The following is a 15,532-nucleotide window of genomic DNA, read 5'->3' as shown; positions in this document are numbered from 1 at the left end:
GCGGAGAGGAGCGGCATACAAATCCAATAAATAAATAAATAAAATAAAATAAATAAACACCTTCCCAGAGCCCCTGTGCGAGACAAAAATCAGCTGGCCGGCACATACATGCATGTTGGAGCTGAGCTAGGGAATGTTTAGTTTAATTAGTTTAGTTTAATCAGATTTGTATGCCGCCCCTCTCCACAGACTCGGGGCGGCTCACAGCAATAACTGTGGCTCGTGTGCCAGCAGATATGGCTCCACATGCCACCTGTGGCACCTGTGCCATAGGTTCGCCATCACTGCTCTCCAGCTTGGAGCCATTTTGGGACAGATATATGGGAGCTGTAGGGAAAAGGAAAGAAATCCATTCCACCAAAATCTCCATTTCATTCAAGAATAGGCATCATTGGCAATCATCTATTGATCTGTTAACTCTCAAGCACATTATATCAAGGGCTTCGGAGCTAAAAAGCCAGTGTTGTGGATAAATGTATCAATTTTCAAAGGGTTGTTAAGATTCTGGCTTTTCTGCAAGCTAAATTTCAAGTAATATTTATATTTTTAAAACTCTTGACCTAAAAGTCTTATTACTGCACTTATTTGACTTTCTCCGCTTGAGCTATGAGACTAGAGGAAAAAATCAGATAGCCAGGTGCTGACAGCTGTTGCCCAGCTACTCAATCCTGTCTTCTAGCTAGAGCTGAGCCATTTAACAAAGTCTTCCATTACCTGCACCTTTAGAACTCATTTTCTCTCTGCCTATCTGTCTTTCCCAGACAGCCCACTGGCCTGCTTAGCTTAGAAGAAATTCCTTCAGTTTCGCCTAGAGGGACTAAGGGGGTATTGAGAGCAGCATCTGACTCAGAATTGATTTGCTGGAGCACTTCGTGAGGTGCATTTCCTGCAGTCCTGGGAGCTGGAGAAAATGCAGGCCTGGAGGCATCCACGAGAACGGGCAAGTTTAGAAAAACCCTGCTGATTGCTTCTGATCCTGCCCTGTGTCGGTTTTTGGATGCACCAGCAAACTAAAAACCATTTGATACATGGCAAGCTGTGCTAGGCATATGCTTGGAAATCCACAAGCAAGAGGGGAGCTAAATTAAAAATAATTGAGAAAGAAGCAAACACAACCAAGATGCAGCATTTGGTGTTTCCTTAGGTTCCAGCTGTGAGCGGTGCCTGTCTGGAATTTAATGTTCAAGGCGAAGCGTATATCTATAGCTTGAGCCTTAAGCACAATAAATTCTTGGTGTTCTACACATGCTCCATTTCTTCCTTGCTAGACGAAAAGGCAATAATACTACCCAAATTTTCCTCTGCCAAGAGACCCAAGATGACAACAAGCTTTCTGCTTGGCTGATTATCTGAAGTGGAATCAAACAGATATAAACATTGACATACACCATTCTCCTTCGCAAAGCCACGCGATGTGATCTCGTCCTCTGGCATCACAGCTACCCAGTCTGTTCCTTGGCCAGTTTCTGGCCTCTGCCCTTACGTTTCCTGGGAATGCTTGCAGCACTTAAAGGTTGCAGACCTTAGCTTCTATTGTACGTAAAGATTGGGGAATGGGAGGATATGGTGTGTCAGCTCACTCAGAAGAAAGCCCCATAGAACAAAGAGTTTATTTCCTACTGCGGATGCCCAAAATAAATCTCCCTCCCTGAAATTATTTAAGAAGTCCTAGTTGTAACAAAAAACGGGCTGGACAGAGATTCAAGGATTTCCAAGTTTTGTTCAAGGTTGGCTAAAAGCAAAAATAGGGTGGGAATACATCATGGATAAAGTATTTTCTGTACTGTTGCATTGTGTTTTCGTCTAACCTTCTTTCAACAGTGCATCCTTTGCCCTTAAACATATCTAATAAAGGAGAACCCAATGCATCCACCATGGTAGGAAGACAGCTGTGTTAATCTGTGGTGGTCAAGACTCAAGAGCCTGGTGCCATCTTGTCCTGCTAACCAAGTTTATTAAAAAGCATAGGCCTTTGTTAAGTGCAGCTCATTTCACCAGATGCATTCCGATTTTCATCCCCTCCAAGAAATTGATCTCTCTGTGGAACTGCTTTCTCAATCTTTCCCTAACATTTAGCCCAAAGGCTTTCCCATAATTTAAATCCATTATTCCATACCTTTGTTCCAAAACGAAAGAAAACAGGTCACTGTTTTGGATACTGTAGCCTAGAGGATAATTCTCTGCCTTACAAGGCAAAGGTTGCAGGTTCAAGTCCCAGTGGGTATGGCTAGCTGATGAGGCCAAAATAAGGCCGAAATAGATCTTTCCTAGTCTCCCTTAATTTTCAATATATTTACAGCAGCACGAAGCTTACAACTTCAGCCTGATGATGGTGAATGTGATTTCACCGAAACGTTGCATGAACACTCAAAATATTACACAGGGCAAAACCCAAACTCAGAACAATCTACATACATATACCCGTGAAAATCTACGAAAACAAATATACACACACACACACACACACACATATATATATATATGTTTTTTTTAATGTCGGATCACCCTGGTATATTTCAAGGAACGTCACAGCTCCTTTTTGCCTCTAGGCCCAACCCAGGGCCACTTCAAGGCAGTTAATTTATTTATAGCCGACAACTATATTCTGTATGTGTCAAATGTTTTTTTAGTCAAATGTTTTTTTATTAATGAATAAAAAAAACCAAAAACATTTGACATATATATATATATTTGTTTTCGTAGATTTTCACGGGTATATGTATGTAGATTGTTCTGAGTTCGGGTTTTGCCCCATAGACACTCAAAATATTACACGGGGCAAAACCCGAACTCAGAACAATCTACATATATCTGTATGTATGTATGTATGTATGTATGTATGTATGTATGTATATGTGTATATATATATACATATGTATGTATGTAGATTGTTCTGAGTTCGGGTTTTGCCCTGTGTAATGTTTTGCATGTCTATGCGACGTTTCGGTAAAATCACATTTACCATCATCAGGCTGGAGTTCCAATCTCTGTGTTTTTGCAATGTATGTATGTATGTATGTATGTATGTATGTATGTATCATGAATTTTTAAATTTTTTAAAATTAAGGGAGACTAGGATAGCGCTATTTTGTTCTGGCCTCATCAGCTAGCCAGACCCTTACTGGGATCCAACAGAAAAAACATATACAGTATATATATATACTGTATATATATTGTATTTTATATTGTTTTATTATTGTAAGCCGCACAGAGTTCATTTAGAATTGGGTGGCATATAAATATTACTAATAAATAAATAAAAATAATGAATAAAAATAAATTCACTGAACAGCTTTCTCACTTAGCAACAGAAACGATGGTTTCAAACGTGGTCTCAAGTGGATGGCCACCTGTATTCAAGCTCCAAAGTAGCTATCTGCATGGCGGGGAAAGTGAGGTAACAACACGCCTCAGGAGGTTGACCATCTTCCCGCAACAGACGACGGCCAAACAACAGAACTCGCTATAAGACGTGGTGGGGGAGGGGAGGGGAGGGAGGAAGGTGATCCAGGATACTAAAACCGGACTTGCACCTGTATTTAGACACGGACGGAAAGCCCCGCTCTGCTTCCCCATTGCGAATGCCCGGCCTCTGCCCTCTCCTGCCAAACCCCTGGGAAGGGAATCGGCCTTTCCGTAGCAAACGGTAGAGTTTAGTTGGCCACCCTGGGAAGTTAAATCGCCTCGGGTTTAAAGCTTAGCGCTCCTGGCCGAGGCAGCGCCATCCGCTCCAGGCCAGAAAAGCCGAGGCCACTGTCCTTGCAGCCGGCGAGGGGCGGGCCGAGGAGGCGTCTCCCTTTCCCTTGGTCCTGGTCGGAGGCGGCGCGGGAGGCCTCGGGAGCGGAGGCTCGGTGGCGGGCGGGACAATGGTGGAAGCTTGGTATATGGACGATTCCCGGGAGGACCCCCGGAAGCCTCATCGCCCAGAGCCGGATCGGCCGGTCAGCCTAGAGCAGCTGAGTCGGATCGGCGTCTTTTACTGGAAAGTAGGCAGAGGGTGGCGGGCCGCGTCCGAGATTTGCAAAAAAAAAAAAGGCTGCCCTGGATCTGGCTCCGGCTTTGTTTGCACCGAGCTTGCGCCACATCAGGCTGGGGGATCTGGCGCGGGAGCCCGAGGCAAACGCGACTGATTTGTGCTCCGTGGTCGGGATCGCTTCTCTGGCCTTGTCTGGGAGGGGGCGAGCTCCAAATCCTTTCCTTTCCTTTTCCTCTCTCCCCCACATGCATGCACACACTTGTTTTCTCTTTGAACTTTTCCAGGCTTTTTTTTAAATTTGGTGTAGTGGCTTCTCCCCCCCCCCTTTTTTTTTTCCTCTAGAAATTTTTTTTTCATTAAAATAAGCAATCCAGTTGGGGAATTGTACAGGGGAAACCGATGCCTTGAAAAACCGACAGCTCCTGCAAGTTCTGTTTTTCACGGATGGCATTTGTTTTAATGACAAAATCCGATCGTTTTCAACATTTTAAATTATGCTTTGAATTACCCCCCCTTCTATGTTTATCCCTTTGATCGGATTTTGTCATTAGAATAAAGTCAGGTTACCCCATTTTCTGGATTTCACACCACCCAAACTAACTGAACCGGAGTAATGTGTGAACACACAACCTAGCCAAACTTATCATCTACTGTACAATATTGCCAGTTCAATCACTTCCTGGCCTGTTGAAACTTGTTTGGAAGTATGATCCCTTGGCCCTTTTGGATCTAATTTATCCCATGGGATCATTAGTGCAGTTCTCTGGGACATTAGTGGGTTGTGAAAGGAAATTTGTGAAAGTACAATTATTAGTAACAGTAATCATTAGTATTTTATTAAATAATTTTTTTTTAAAAAATGGATTTATATGCCATCCAACTCCCAAAGGACTCTGGGCAGCTGACAACCAAATACACATAAAATGAAATCCAAAACCAGCAATTAAATAATTAAAACAGTTACAAGACCATGCATATCTTTAATGGCCAGATCCCGATGGCATGCCATCTGATCAAAGACCCCAGGCCTGCTGGAAAATCCAGGCCCTTACACCTTTTCGGAAGGCCAGTAGGGTGAGGGCAGTCCGGATCTTGGGAGGTAGCTGGTTTCAAAGAGCCGGAGCAGCCACAGAGAAGACCTTCCCCTGTGTGCCTGCCAGCTGACACTGTTTAACTGACGGGACCCAGAGAAGGCCAACCCTGTGAGTCCTTATCGGTCCCTGGGAGCTATGCGGTAGAAGGTGGTCTCGAAGATAGTCTGGCCCTAAGCCATGTCGCTGATAATATCTGCTGATCCCTTAACATCTGACAAATGTATCATGGTCTAAGCTTCCATGCGTTAAAATTAACCTTTGCAGGTCCATTTTGTGTTCCGTTTAATTGACCAGAAGAAAGCCATGCATTACAATTGTAAATATTGATACCAATAAGCTATGAAGGCAAGAGATGTATGCAAATTACAAACAGCGATTCTCCCATAAATGCAAAACACTCCCCCTCCCTAATTCCACACAAATAAAAAGACAGTTGAGTAGACCCTTCCTCTTTGTCCTGATTGACTGTTTGAGCTGGGATTGATGAGAACTGAAGTATGGAACTGGAAGGAAGCTGCTCAGGGAAGACTTGACTGGACCTCATTTAGTTACAAATCATTTTACTTGGAAGAAGAACAAGGTTTGTTCTCTGTTGTCATGAAAATACAAAAATCCTTCGGTTCCTTGGACTTCTTCCCATTGCTATAGGACAGATTCCTGTCTTGTGAGGCAGAGGGCAGGATTCTTTTTAAAAAAACATACAGGATAGTGTCTACATTGCTAGATACTAATTTCAGTTTTCTCCGAAAGCTAAAAAAAAACCCTCCAAAAGCCAGATTGTGTGACTTAACTGAGGGGTTGGAGAATCTGTACCTTCATCTCATTTTTCCTGTTGTTTTGCATGACTTCTATATCGTTGGGGAGGGAGCAGCTGCTGCAAATTATATTCTTACTATGTGGCAGATAGGTTGTTCCTACTCACTCGCCTCGGATTCTGACCAGACAGGCCCTGTTGAAGTGTTCTGATCAAGATTTTGTATAATTATCCTGTTTTCCCCAAAATAAGACATCCCCTGATAATAAGCCCAATCGGGCTTTTGAGTGCATGGCAATAAGGCCAAGCGCTTATTTCAGGAGTTAAAAAAATATATAAGACGGTCTCATTTTCAGGGAAACGCGATATCTGAAGCAATTTTTAGTCCTGTGACTCCAGAGGAAGTGAACAGGGTTCTCCAGTCTTACCTCAGCTACTGTTTGTTGGATCATAGCCTCTGGATAATTAAGCGGTGTGTGATTGGGTCCATGTGGTGTCAACTTCTCTGAAGAAAAGGCTCAGATCTATGTCTCTGGTGTGTGTGTAAGTCCGAGTGAGATTTTGCTTCTGCACATGCACAGGAAGCAAAATCTCGTGAGGGGACGAACACACAAGAGATTTTGGTGGGTTTTTTTGTGTGTGCTTCTGTGCATGCACAGAACCAAAAAATTGCTTAAATCTCATGATTTTGCTTCTGCATATGCGCAGATGTGATTTCAGCTATTTTTTGCTTCGGTGAATGCACGGAAGGGAAACAATCACCGAAATCTCTCTCGTGCACATCCCCACACGAGATTTTGCTTCCTGCACATACGCAGAAGCAAAATTTCACTCGGGACACATGCGTGTGCATGCCGGAGCCACGGAGCCAGATGCGCAGGTCAATTTTCACTACCAGTATGGTGGTGTACTGGTAGGAACCTGCTACTGGTATGCCCTCTTTTCAGGAAGACACCACTGGGCCCAAACAGTCCCAGACAACTGTCATCCAGTCTCCGGCCTTCAATGGTTTGTTTTTTTGAAATGTGGCTAGGCTTTAGCCCAGGGGAAAAAAATAGATTATTTGGACTCATTTCAGTTGGCTTTCAGATTGGGATTTAATGCCGAGACAGCATTGCTCATGTTTGTGGATGACCTGTGGTGAAGCTAGGATTGTGGCTATCCTTTCGCTCCATCCTCTCTGAGCAGCTTTTGATACCGATTGATAATTGGGATCGGACTTTTCACTTTTAAGTGATGCGGTCATAAAGGGGAACATCACATGACCACATGATGTAGCAATGGTAACAGTCCCTATTGTCTTTGCTTAAGTGGGGATTGTGGGCTGTTAATTTATTTATTTTATTTATTTATTTATTTATTTATTTATTTATTTATTTATTTATTTATTTATTTATTTATTTATTTATTGTTAGAGTTGGATCATGTGGATCATCAAGTCCAACCCCCTGCCTAAGCAGGAACCCTATAGCATTCTAGCCAAATGGCAGTCCAATTTCCTCTTAAAAATGTCCAGAGTATTGGAGTTCACAACATTCGCTGGTAGGCTGTTCCACTGGTTGATCGTTCTGACCGTCAGGAAGTTCTTCCTTATTTCCAGGTTGAATCTCTCCTTGGTCAGCTTCCAGCTGTTGTTCCTCGTCCGGCCCTCCGGTGCCCTGGATAATAAAGTGATCCCCTCCTCTCTGTGGCAACCTCTCGTACACCTGTAGACTGCTATCATGTCCGCTCTGGCCCTCCTTTTCTCTAGGCTATCCATGCCCAGTTCCCACAGTCTCTCTTCGTAAGTCTTGGTTTCTAGACCCCTGATCATTTTGGTTGCTCTTTTCTGCACCTTCTCCAGAGTTTCAATGTCTGTTTTGAAGTGTGGTGACCAGAACTGAACACAGTACTCCAGGTGTGGTCTGACCAGGGCGTAGTAGAGTGGTATTAAGACTTCCCTGGTCTTGGAGTGTATTCCCCTGTTGATGCAGCTTAGGATTGTATTGGCTTTTTTGGCTGCTGCTGCACATTGTTGGCTCATGTTTAGTTGATTATCCACTAAGACTCTGAGATCTCTTTCGCCATCGCTACCGCTGAGAGGGGTTTCTCCCAGGCTGTATGTGTGTCCAGGTTTTTTTTTACCTAGGTGAAGGACTTTGCTCTTGTCGATGTTGAATATCATTTTGTTGGTGTGGGCCCACTGTGTTAGTCTGTCCAGGTCTTTCTGTAATTTGAGCCTGTCTTCAAGGGTATTGGCTACCCCCGCCAGCTTGGTGTCGTCTGCGAATTTGATTAGTTGCCCTTCTATTCCCTCGTCCAGGTCATTGATGAAAATAAGGATCTCCTCACAGGTGGTGGCTTTCAACAAGTAAAGCCATTGGGGATGCTGTTAGGAAGTTGTGAATCCTGGCAGGTGAGAAAATGGCTATGGCGGTCCAGCGAGTACAGCCAGGAGGGAATGAAAATCCCACTTTTTTGTTTTTGCTGTTCCCAGCTGACCTTTGCCATCTTCTGCTGTTGCTGAGGAGGTGCACCCAGCCTGGACCTTTGTGAAACTGTGGCTAACCATGGGCCTCTGTGGCCTTGCAAAAATGCCTTATGTAACTAGTAGCTGCCTTTTGACTGCAAACTACCGCATCAGCAGCAGGAGGAAGAAGATGGCAAAGGTCAGCTGGAGGTGGCAGAATGAGTGGTCATTAAGCGAGGACTACCTGAATGCTTATTTAACGAGATCATGAATTTCAATCCTCAGGCATGTTTAGCAAATTCAGTTCATGACATCTACTCGTTACGTTCACCACATAATAATTATATGGAACATCACGGGGACTGTTTCTTGTTATAATCTGGTGATTGCATATGATTTCTTTCGTTTCAAGATGAGATTGTGGAAGAAAATGCTAATGATAAAATTGCAGTCACTACTGGTTTTTATTTTTGCTGATTGAATAGAATTCCATCTTTACTTGCAGAATATAGAGTTGGTTTAAAATGGATGATCCTCCAATCATGACCATGTTTGGAGTTATCGTTTACTTTGTTGAAAAGGAGTATTTTTTCATTGACTTTGATACCCTTTTGCTAATAAGGATACTTATTCATTTTTCTGTGATTCCTACAGTAGAAAACCTTTTTATTATTATTTTTATTAATTGGACTCTTTTTATTATTATTTTTATTAATTGGACTTATGTACCGCCCCCCTCCGTGGACTCGAGGCATATAAGTCCAATTAATAAAAATAATAATAAAAAGATTTTCTACTGTAGGAATCACAGAAAAATGAATAAGTGTCCTTATTACCAAAAGGGTATCAAAGTCAATGAAAAAATACTCCTTTTCAACAAAATAAACGATAACTCCAAATATGGTCATGATTGGAGGATCATCCATCGTTCCTCCTTTAATTTGGTCTTTTGGATATGGCCTATTTACAATGGATGATCTTTCTGAAAATAAAGCCTCTCAGCAGCATTATTTTTGGTATCATTGCAATATGCAAGGACCTTTAGGGCTCCAATTATGAAGTCCACTGTTCATCAATAATTTGTATTTATTTAGTGCTAATGTTTATTTAATAATAGAATTGGCTAATTTAACCAGAAGACCTTAAAAACCTGTATCTTAAAAAAAAATCCAAAATCTCCTGCACCTTTGCTTTGGCTGCTACTTTATTGTACACCTAAAAAAGTGGAAGGTTGTTACCTTATAATAGCTTTTCTCAGCCTGATTCCCTTTGGATGTGTTGGATTTCAGCTACGGTAATAGAAGGTCATTTTGGTTTGAGATTATGGGAATTGAAATCCAACACATCTAGAAAACAGAAAAACTGCATTAAAGAAGCCAGGGCAGCCTGCTGACCTGGGCAAGATAGATGCATTTGTATTTCTCCCAGCTTTATACTGCCACTCCTTCCTTTGAAGTAGAGCTATTACATTTAGAACAGAAATCTCCAACCTTGGCAACTTTAAGCCTGGAATTCTGGGAGATGAAGTCCTCTAGGCTTAAAGTTGCCAAGGTTGAAGACCCCTAATTTAGAATGAGGGCAAATACAGATATTGCTAATACAGGCCTGAGCAGTACCAAAAGTTGATAAATATGCCAGGAAAGCCCTATTAGTCTTGCCAGGATTTAAACTTAATTTCATTTGTTTGTTCGATTCATGCTGCTTTCCGTACTAAGGCTAATTTCGTTGTTTTGGAAATCCGCCCTCTTGGTGATGGCAAGCTGCCTTAAGGAAAATCCAGGGAAGGGCTTAAGCAAGGGTTTAAAACTCGTTTCCCCATCTCTGGAAAACGTAATGATGACATTACAAGGCTGGCTTTGTCATAATCTCGTTTATGAAGAATCAAAATGATCTATAAAATAAGAATATTATTGCTAATCTTTGAAGATGCTTTATCCTTTAAAGAAGCAATCCTGATGATTCTTGATTCTTATTTAGATTAATGTTTCAATTGTGGGATTGTTCTGAAGCCAAGGCACATCCATTCATATGATAGGCTGACAGTGGGGGGGCGGTATTTGCAGAATTGCAGGATAATATATCAGTACATGAATGCTTATAGAATCAGGAAAACTGATACAGTGACACCTCTAACTGAGAACGCCTCTACTTTTCTAGATAAGAACCGGGTGTTCAAGATTTTTTTGCCTCTTCTCAAGAACCATTTTCCACTTACAAACCCGAGCCTTCGAAACTGTAACCAGAAAAGGCAGGGAGAAGCCTCCGTGGGGCCTCTCTAGGAATCTCCTGAGGGAAAACAGGGCCAGAATAGGTGGGGAGAAGCCTCTGTGGGGCCTCTCTAGGAATCTCCTGGGAGGAAACAGGGCCGGAAAAGGCGGGGAGAAGCCTCCATTGTGCCTTTCTAGGAATATCCTGGGAGGAAAGTGCCTCCACCCTGCCTGTGGTTTCCCCAATCGCACGCATTATTTGCTTTTACATTGATTCCTATGGGAAAAATTGCTGCTTCTTACAAACTTTTCTACTGAAGAATGTGTTCACGGAATTAAGTTCGTAAGTAGAGATACCACTGTACTCTGCATGTCTTGTCCATACATGCATCTGTAGCCAAATTTATTTATCTAAATGAAATATTTGATAATTAGGACAGTTTTGCTTTACCAAATTGGTATTGTGCTATATCAAAGAGTTCCAAAACAATGAAAAACACTTGGTTATCTAAACCAGTGGTCACCAACTGGTGGTTCAGGGACCACTGGGGGTCCACAAGAAAATTTTGGTGGTCCACAGTAAGATTGTTTGCATTTTTAAATATTGTACTAAATTGGGGTCCTCAAACTAAGGCCCCTGGGTTGAATGCTATGAATGTTTCTGTTGCTGTAGTCTCCCCTTTCAGGGTTCTTTTTTGGCAGGGGTCGGAAGTGGGGAGAAATTCCAACTTAGGATCTGCTTCAACCTCCTGGTGCGGGGCTTTGGGGGAAGGCTGGAGGGAACTGCCACTGGTGGCGAAAAGCTGGTGGACCTTCTTCCAGTGAGACTGCATTATGGCCTGGAATTGGCTGACCATCTCAGCCCACTGAGCCCCCAGGCACCGGTACCTGGTCTTGCACTTCTGCAGGTTTTTCCTCTATTTGGAAAGCCTATGCTCGTAGTCCTCAGTGAGGTGCTTCTGCTGAGTCTCCGCCATCAGATCCAGTTTGACATGAGCCATCTGTTTTGTCAACTCTTTCTCATGATGTTTGCTCAGCTCCAACAACTGCTTCCTGTTGGGGGCCTAAGGAGCCCGGACAGGGAAGTTAGGAGTGCTGGGAGGGGAGGGATGAGTAGAGGTTGGTGAGGCGCCTCTTGATGTAAGTGACATCAAGTGACACGCCCACCCAGTCACATGACCACCTAGCCACTTCCATCCATTCAGCCATTAGGCAGATCACGTTAGTGTTCTGCGGGATTTAAAAATTATGAATTTAGTGGTCCCTGAGGTCTGACTTCTAATCTAAACTAAATATTCCACCTTTTTTTCTTGACCACTATTTTTTTTTTGGACAAATGATTCATCACTTCTTAAAGACACTACTTGGTGAGCTTTCAAGAGAAGAAAGTTACAAGGTTGCATGTGAAATCTTTGGATAGTGAATAGATGTAAACTACAGTGGTACCTCTTCTTACAAACTTAATTCGTTCCGTGAGCAGGTTCGTAAGTAGAAAAGTTCGTAAGAAGAAGCAATTTTCCCCATAGGAATCAATGTAAAAGCAAATAATGCCTGCAACCCCATCCCAAAAGTCACCCCTTTTGCCTTGCGCTGCTGGGAATCCCCGCCTCCGGACTTCCATTGCCAGCTGAAACACCCATTCTTGTGTTGTTGGGATTCCCCTGAGCCTCCCCTCGCAGGGAAACCCCACCTCCAGACTTCCATTGCCAGCCGAAGCGCCCGTTCTTGCATTGCTGGGATTTCCCTGAGCCTCCCCTTGCTGGGATTCAAAGCAGCGCCGGCAAAAATGAAGGTAATCCCAGCGAGGGGAGCCTCAAGGGAATCCCACCAACGCAAGTACGGATGCTTTGGTTGGCAACGGAAGTCCAGAGGCGGGGATTCCCAGTGAGGGGAGACTTAGGAGAATCCCAGCGCTTCGGCTGGCAATGGAAGTCCGGAGGCGGGGCATCCCAGCGGTGGCGGCTCGGGTTCACAAGGTGAAAATAGTTCGGAAGAAGAGGCAAAAAAAATGTATCTCGAAAAGTTCGTTAGTGGAGGTGTTTGTAAGAAGAGGTACCACTGTATACTGCTCAAAAAAATAAAGGGAACACTCAAATATCACATCCTAGATCTGAATGAATGAAATATTCTCATGGAATACTTTGTTCTGTACAAAGTTGAATTTGCGCAACAGCATGTGAAATTGATTGTCAGTCAGTGTTGCTTCCTAAGGGAACTGTTCGATTTCACATAAGTTTGATTTACTTGGAGTTGTGTTGTTTTAAGTGTTCCCTATATTTTTTTTCAGCAGTGTATTATGATTGCACAATCATATTAGTGGTGCAGAGCCTTAGGTGATCCAATTTTCAATTGTGTGTGGAGCATAATCATATTTAAACAAGTCATATTTTTGTAGCCTTATTTCTTCCTCAACACAGCATGAAAAAATGCTTAATTACCTTGTACACCAGAATGGTTGCCTTGTTTTGAATAAGTAAACCAAGACAATCCTTATTTTTTTTCATTTTGTAGCTGGATGCTGACAATTATGAGACTGACCCAGAATTAGCCAAAATTCGTAAGGAGAAGAACTATTCTTGGATGGATATAATAACAATAAGCAAAGATATGCTGCCAAATTATGAAGAGAAGGTAATAACTACAGCTTTGTTTGAGCTTTGGGAGGATTGTAAAGACTGGAATTTACCACTAGAGTGTGTGCCAGTTTTAAAAGTTTCTACTCTGCTGTCTGAGCAGTAGATTCCCTTTGTTTAGAAAGTAAGTCCCACTTCATATCTTTTGTAACAGGAATATGTGAGTGCATAAGTGTAGATATCTTTTATCTGCTTTCTAATTTTTGTAACAATGTTCTGGTAACTTCACAGCCAGAGAATTCTGTCATTCGAATGTAATGATAGAATGCGTTACTTTTAAATAAATACATATTTTTCTGCCGGGAATGCCTGGTTAAATGACACATTTAATTTCTACTGCTCCTTTTAAAGTTGAGGCAGTATTTAAAATCACTTTGTTCTCTTAAAATAGTGGTTGAGTTTACAGATTATGCTGGGGCTAAACCATAAATATGTTTATTAGGCTTGGAATATTATTGTGGTTTATTCAGTGGCTAGGCAAAGGCATGGCATAGGAATGTTCAAATGAGCTGCGGACTAAACAAAGTACTTTTCCTGACATACGAATGTGTACAGTATATCAAGCTTCCAAAGGAAATGGGAATAATAAGTGTGAGATTTTTAGAGTGATAATTCAGAAAGAGAGATTTTTCTTTAATTTTCTTAGGTGGTTGTCAAGGCAATGCATTTCAAGTGCTATGAATATTTTAGTCGATCGCTGGAGAAAATTAAGAATGCATACCCGATCTATTTCTCTTGATTCATCATAACTTGTTGTGGTTAGCATTGATTTTTAAAAATTAACCTAAGAAAGACAAAATTCTTCTGTCATTGCTAGTTTTTGTTATTTAATAAATTTAGACTTTCTTCCAGCAGTAATAGGAAGGATGATAATAACCTGGCTTTTGAAAAATAGTTAGGCCATTGAAGGATTCATTGTTAGAACCTGTCAAAAAGAGCTAGCTACATAGATGCAAAAACAAAATAAATAAAGCTTTGATTTGGCTACAACCTCTGGAATCTGACCCTTTGGAAAGGGTGTCATCTTCCCAGAGATAGAAGATTTCATTCTTTCACACTTTTATTTATTCTTATTGTCAGATACCAGACTGTAGAATAGAAAATATAGAAATTAATTAGTTGTTAGACAGAGAGTTGATAAATTTCCTGAAAGATGGAGCCTGCCATTTCAGAAGTGGCATTGCAAAAGGTTATCTGTGAAGTTTAAGAACCAGATGTTGCCCATGCTCACAATTGAAGGGTAAGAATTGTTTTTGTGGTTCCTTTCCTTATTAATAAACTTCTTATGGCAATTAGGAGAAAGAAAAAGCCTGAGTAGGAAGGGAGGCAGGCAGGAAGAAAATGATAGTATTCCTTTGGGATGTATCCATAGCCGCTGAATTTACTGATTTATTTATAGCAGGAGTGAGAAACAATATTCTGGCTAGGAGTTGTGTTTCCAGCACATCTGGAGTACAATCCAGTCAGAGAACACTGCATTTTGAATGTAGATCCATGACTGGGTTTATACAGGATATTAACCTTCAACATATTAACAGCAGAGATGGTCTGATCTGGTGCTTAAGATGCCAGGTTAGAAAGCAAAAGACCACGAGTTCAAGTCCTATCTTAACCATGAAAGCCAGTTGATTAATCTTGGGCCAATCACTCACACTCAGCCCAATTCATCATCTCACATGTTTGTTGTTGTGGGGAAAAATAGGAGGAGGCAGATATTGTTGGATATGTTTGCCACCTTGAGTTATCTATCTGGCCCTATTTGGACAGGGAATCTCTGCTCACAGTCACTAATGCCCTCATCACCTCGAGGTTCGACTACTGCAATGCTCTCTACATGGGGCTACGTTTGAAAAGTGTTCAGAAACTTCAGATCGTGCAGAATGCGGTCGCGCGAGCAATCGTGGGCCTCCCTAGGTATGCCCACGTCTCATCAACACTCCGTGGCTTACATTGGTTGCCGATTAGTTTCCGGTCACAATTCAAATTGTTGGTAATGACCTATAAAGCCCTACATGGCATCGGACCAGAATACCTATGGGACCGCCTTCTGCCGCATGAATCCCAGCGGCCAATTAGGTCCCACAGAGTTGGCCTTCTCCGGGTCCTGTCGACAAAACAATGTTGTCTGGTGGGACTTAGGGGAAGAGCCTTCTCTGTGGCGGCCCCGGCCCTCTGGAATCAGCTCCCCCCAGAGATCTGAATTGCCCCCACCCTCCTTGCCTTCTGGAAGATGTTGAAGACTCACTTATGCCGCCAGGCATGGGGGTACTAACTCTCTCCCCCATTTTCTGACTTAGCATCTGAGAATGGTGTGATTGTGTAGAATTGATTGTTTTTTAGTAGAAATGGGTTTTTAATTTAGTTTTCTTTTTAATATTGGATTTGTATTATATTGTATTGTTTTTGTTGTGAGCCGCTC

The 15,532-nt window shown here is 42.2% G+C and overlaps 1 protein-coding gene across 2 annotated transcripts in view; it reads left to right on the top strand.

Annotated features, from left to right (window-relative positions):
- The first annotated feature begins 3,796 nt into the window (after window positions 1-3,796).
- Window positions 3,797-15,532, top strand: part of ADI1 (acireductone dioxygenase 1) — a 21,283-nt gene continuing 9,547 nt past the window's right edge. Inside the window, exons 1-3 of one of the 2 annotated variants that reach the window (XM_070732941.1) lie at window positions 3,797-3,986; window positions 8,127-8,219; window positions 12,992-13,111. In XM_070732941.1, coding sequence (XP_070589042.1) covers window positions 3,867-3,986; window positions 8,127-8,219; window positions 12,992-13,111 — 333 coding nt within the window. In that variant the 5' untranslated portion in view covers window positions 3,797-3,866. The remainder of the gene's footprint in view (window positions 3,987-8,126; window positions 8,220-12,991; window positions 13,112-15,532) is intronic. The other variant, XM_070732942.1, reaches the window with a different exon arrangement.

This window comes from Erythrolamprus reginae, chromosome 1 (assembly GCF_031021105.1).
Source record: "Erythrolamprus reginae isolate rEryReg1 chromosome 1, rEryReg1.hap1, whole genome shotgun sequence".
Lineage (NCBI taxonomy): Eukaryota > Metazoa > Chordata > Lepidosauria > Squamata > Dipsadidae > Erythrolamprus > Erythrolamprus reginae.
The sequence above is the reverse complement of the archived record's forward strand: the minus strand, read 5'-3'. Positions and strand labels throughout refer to the sequence as shown.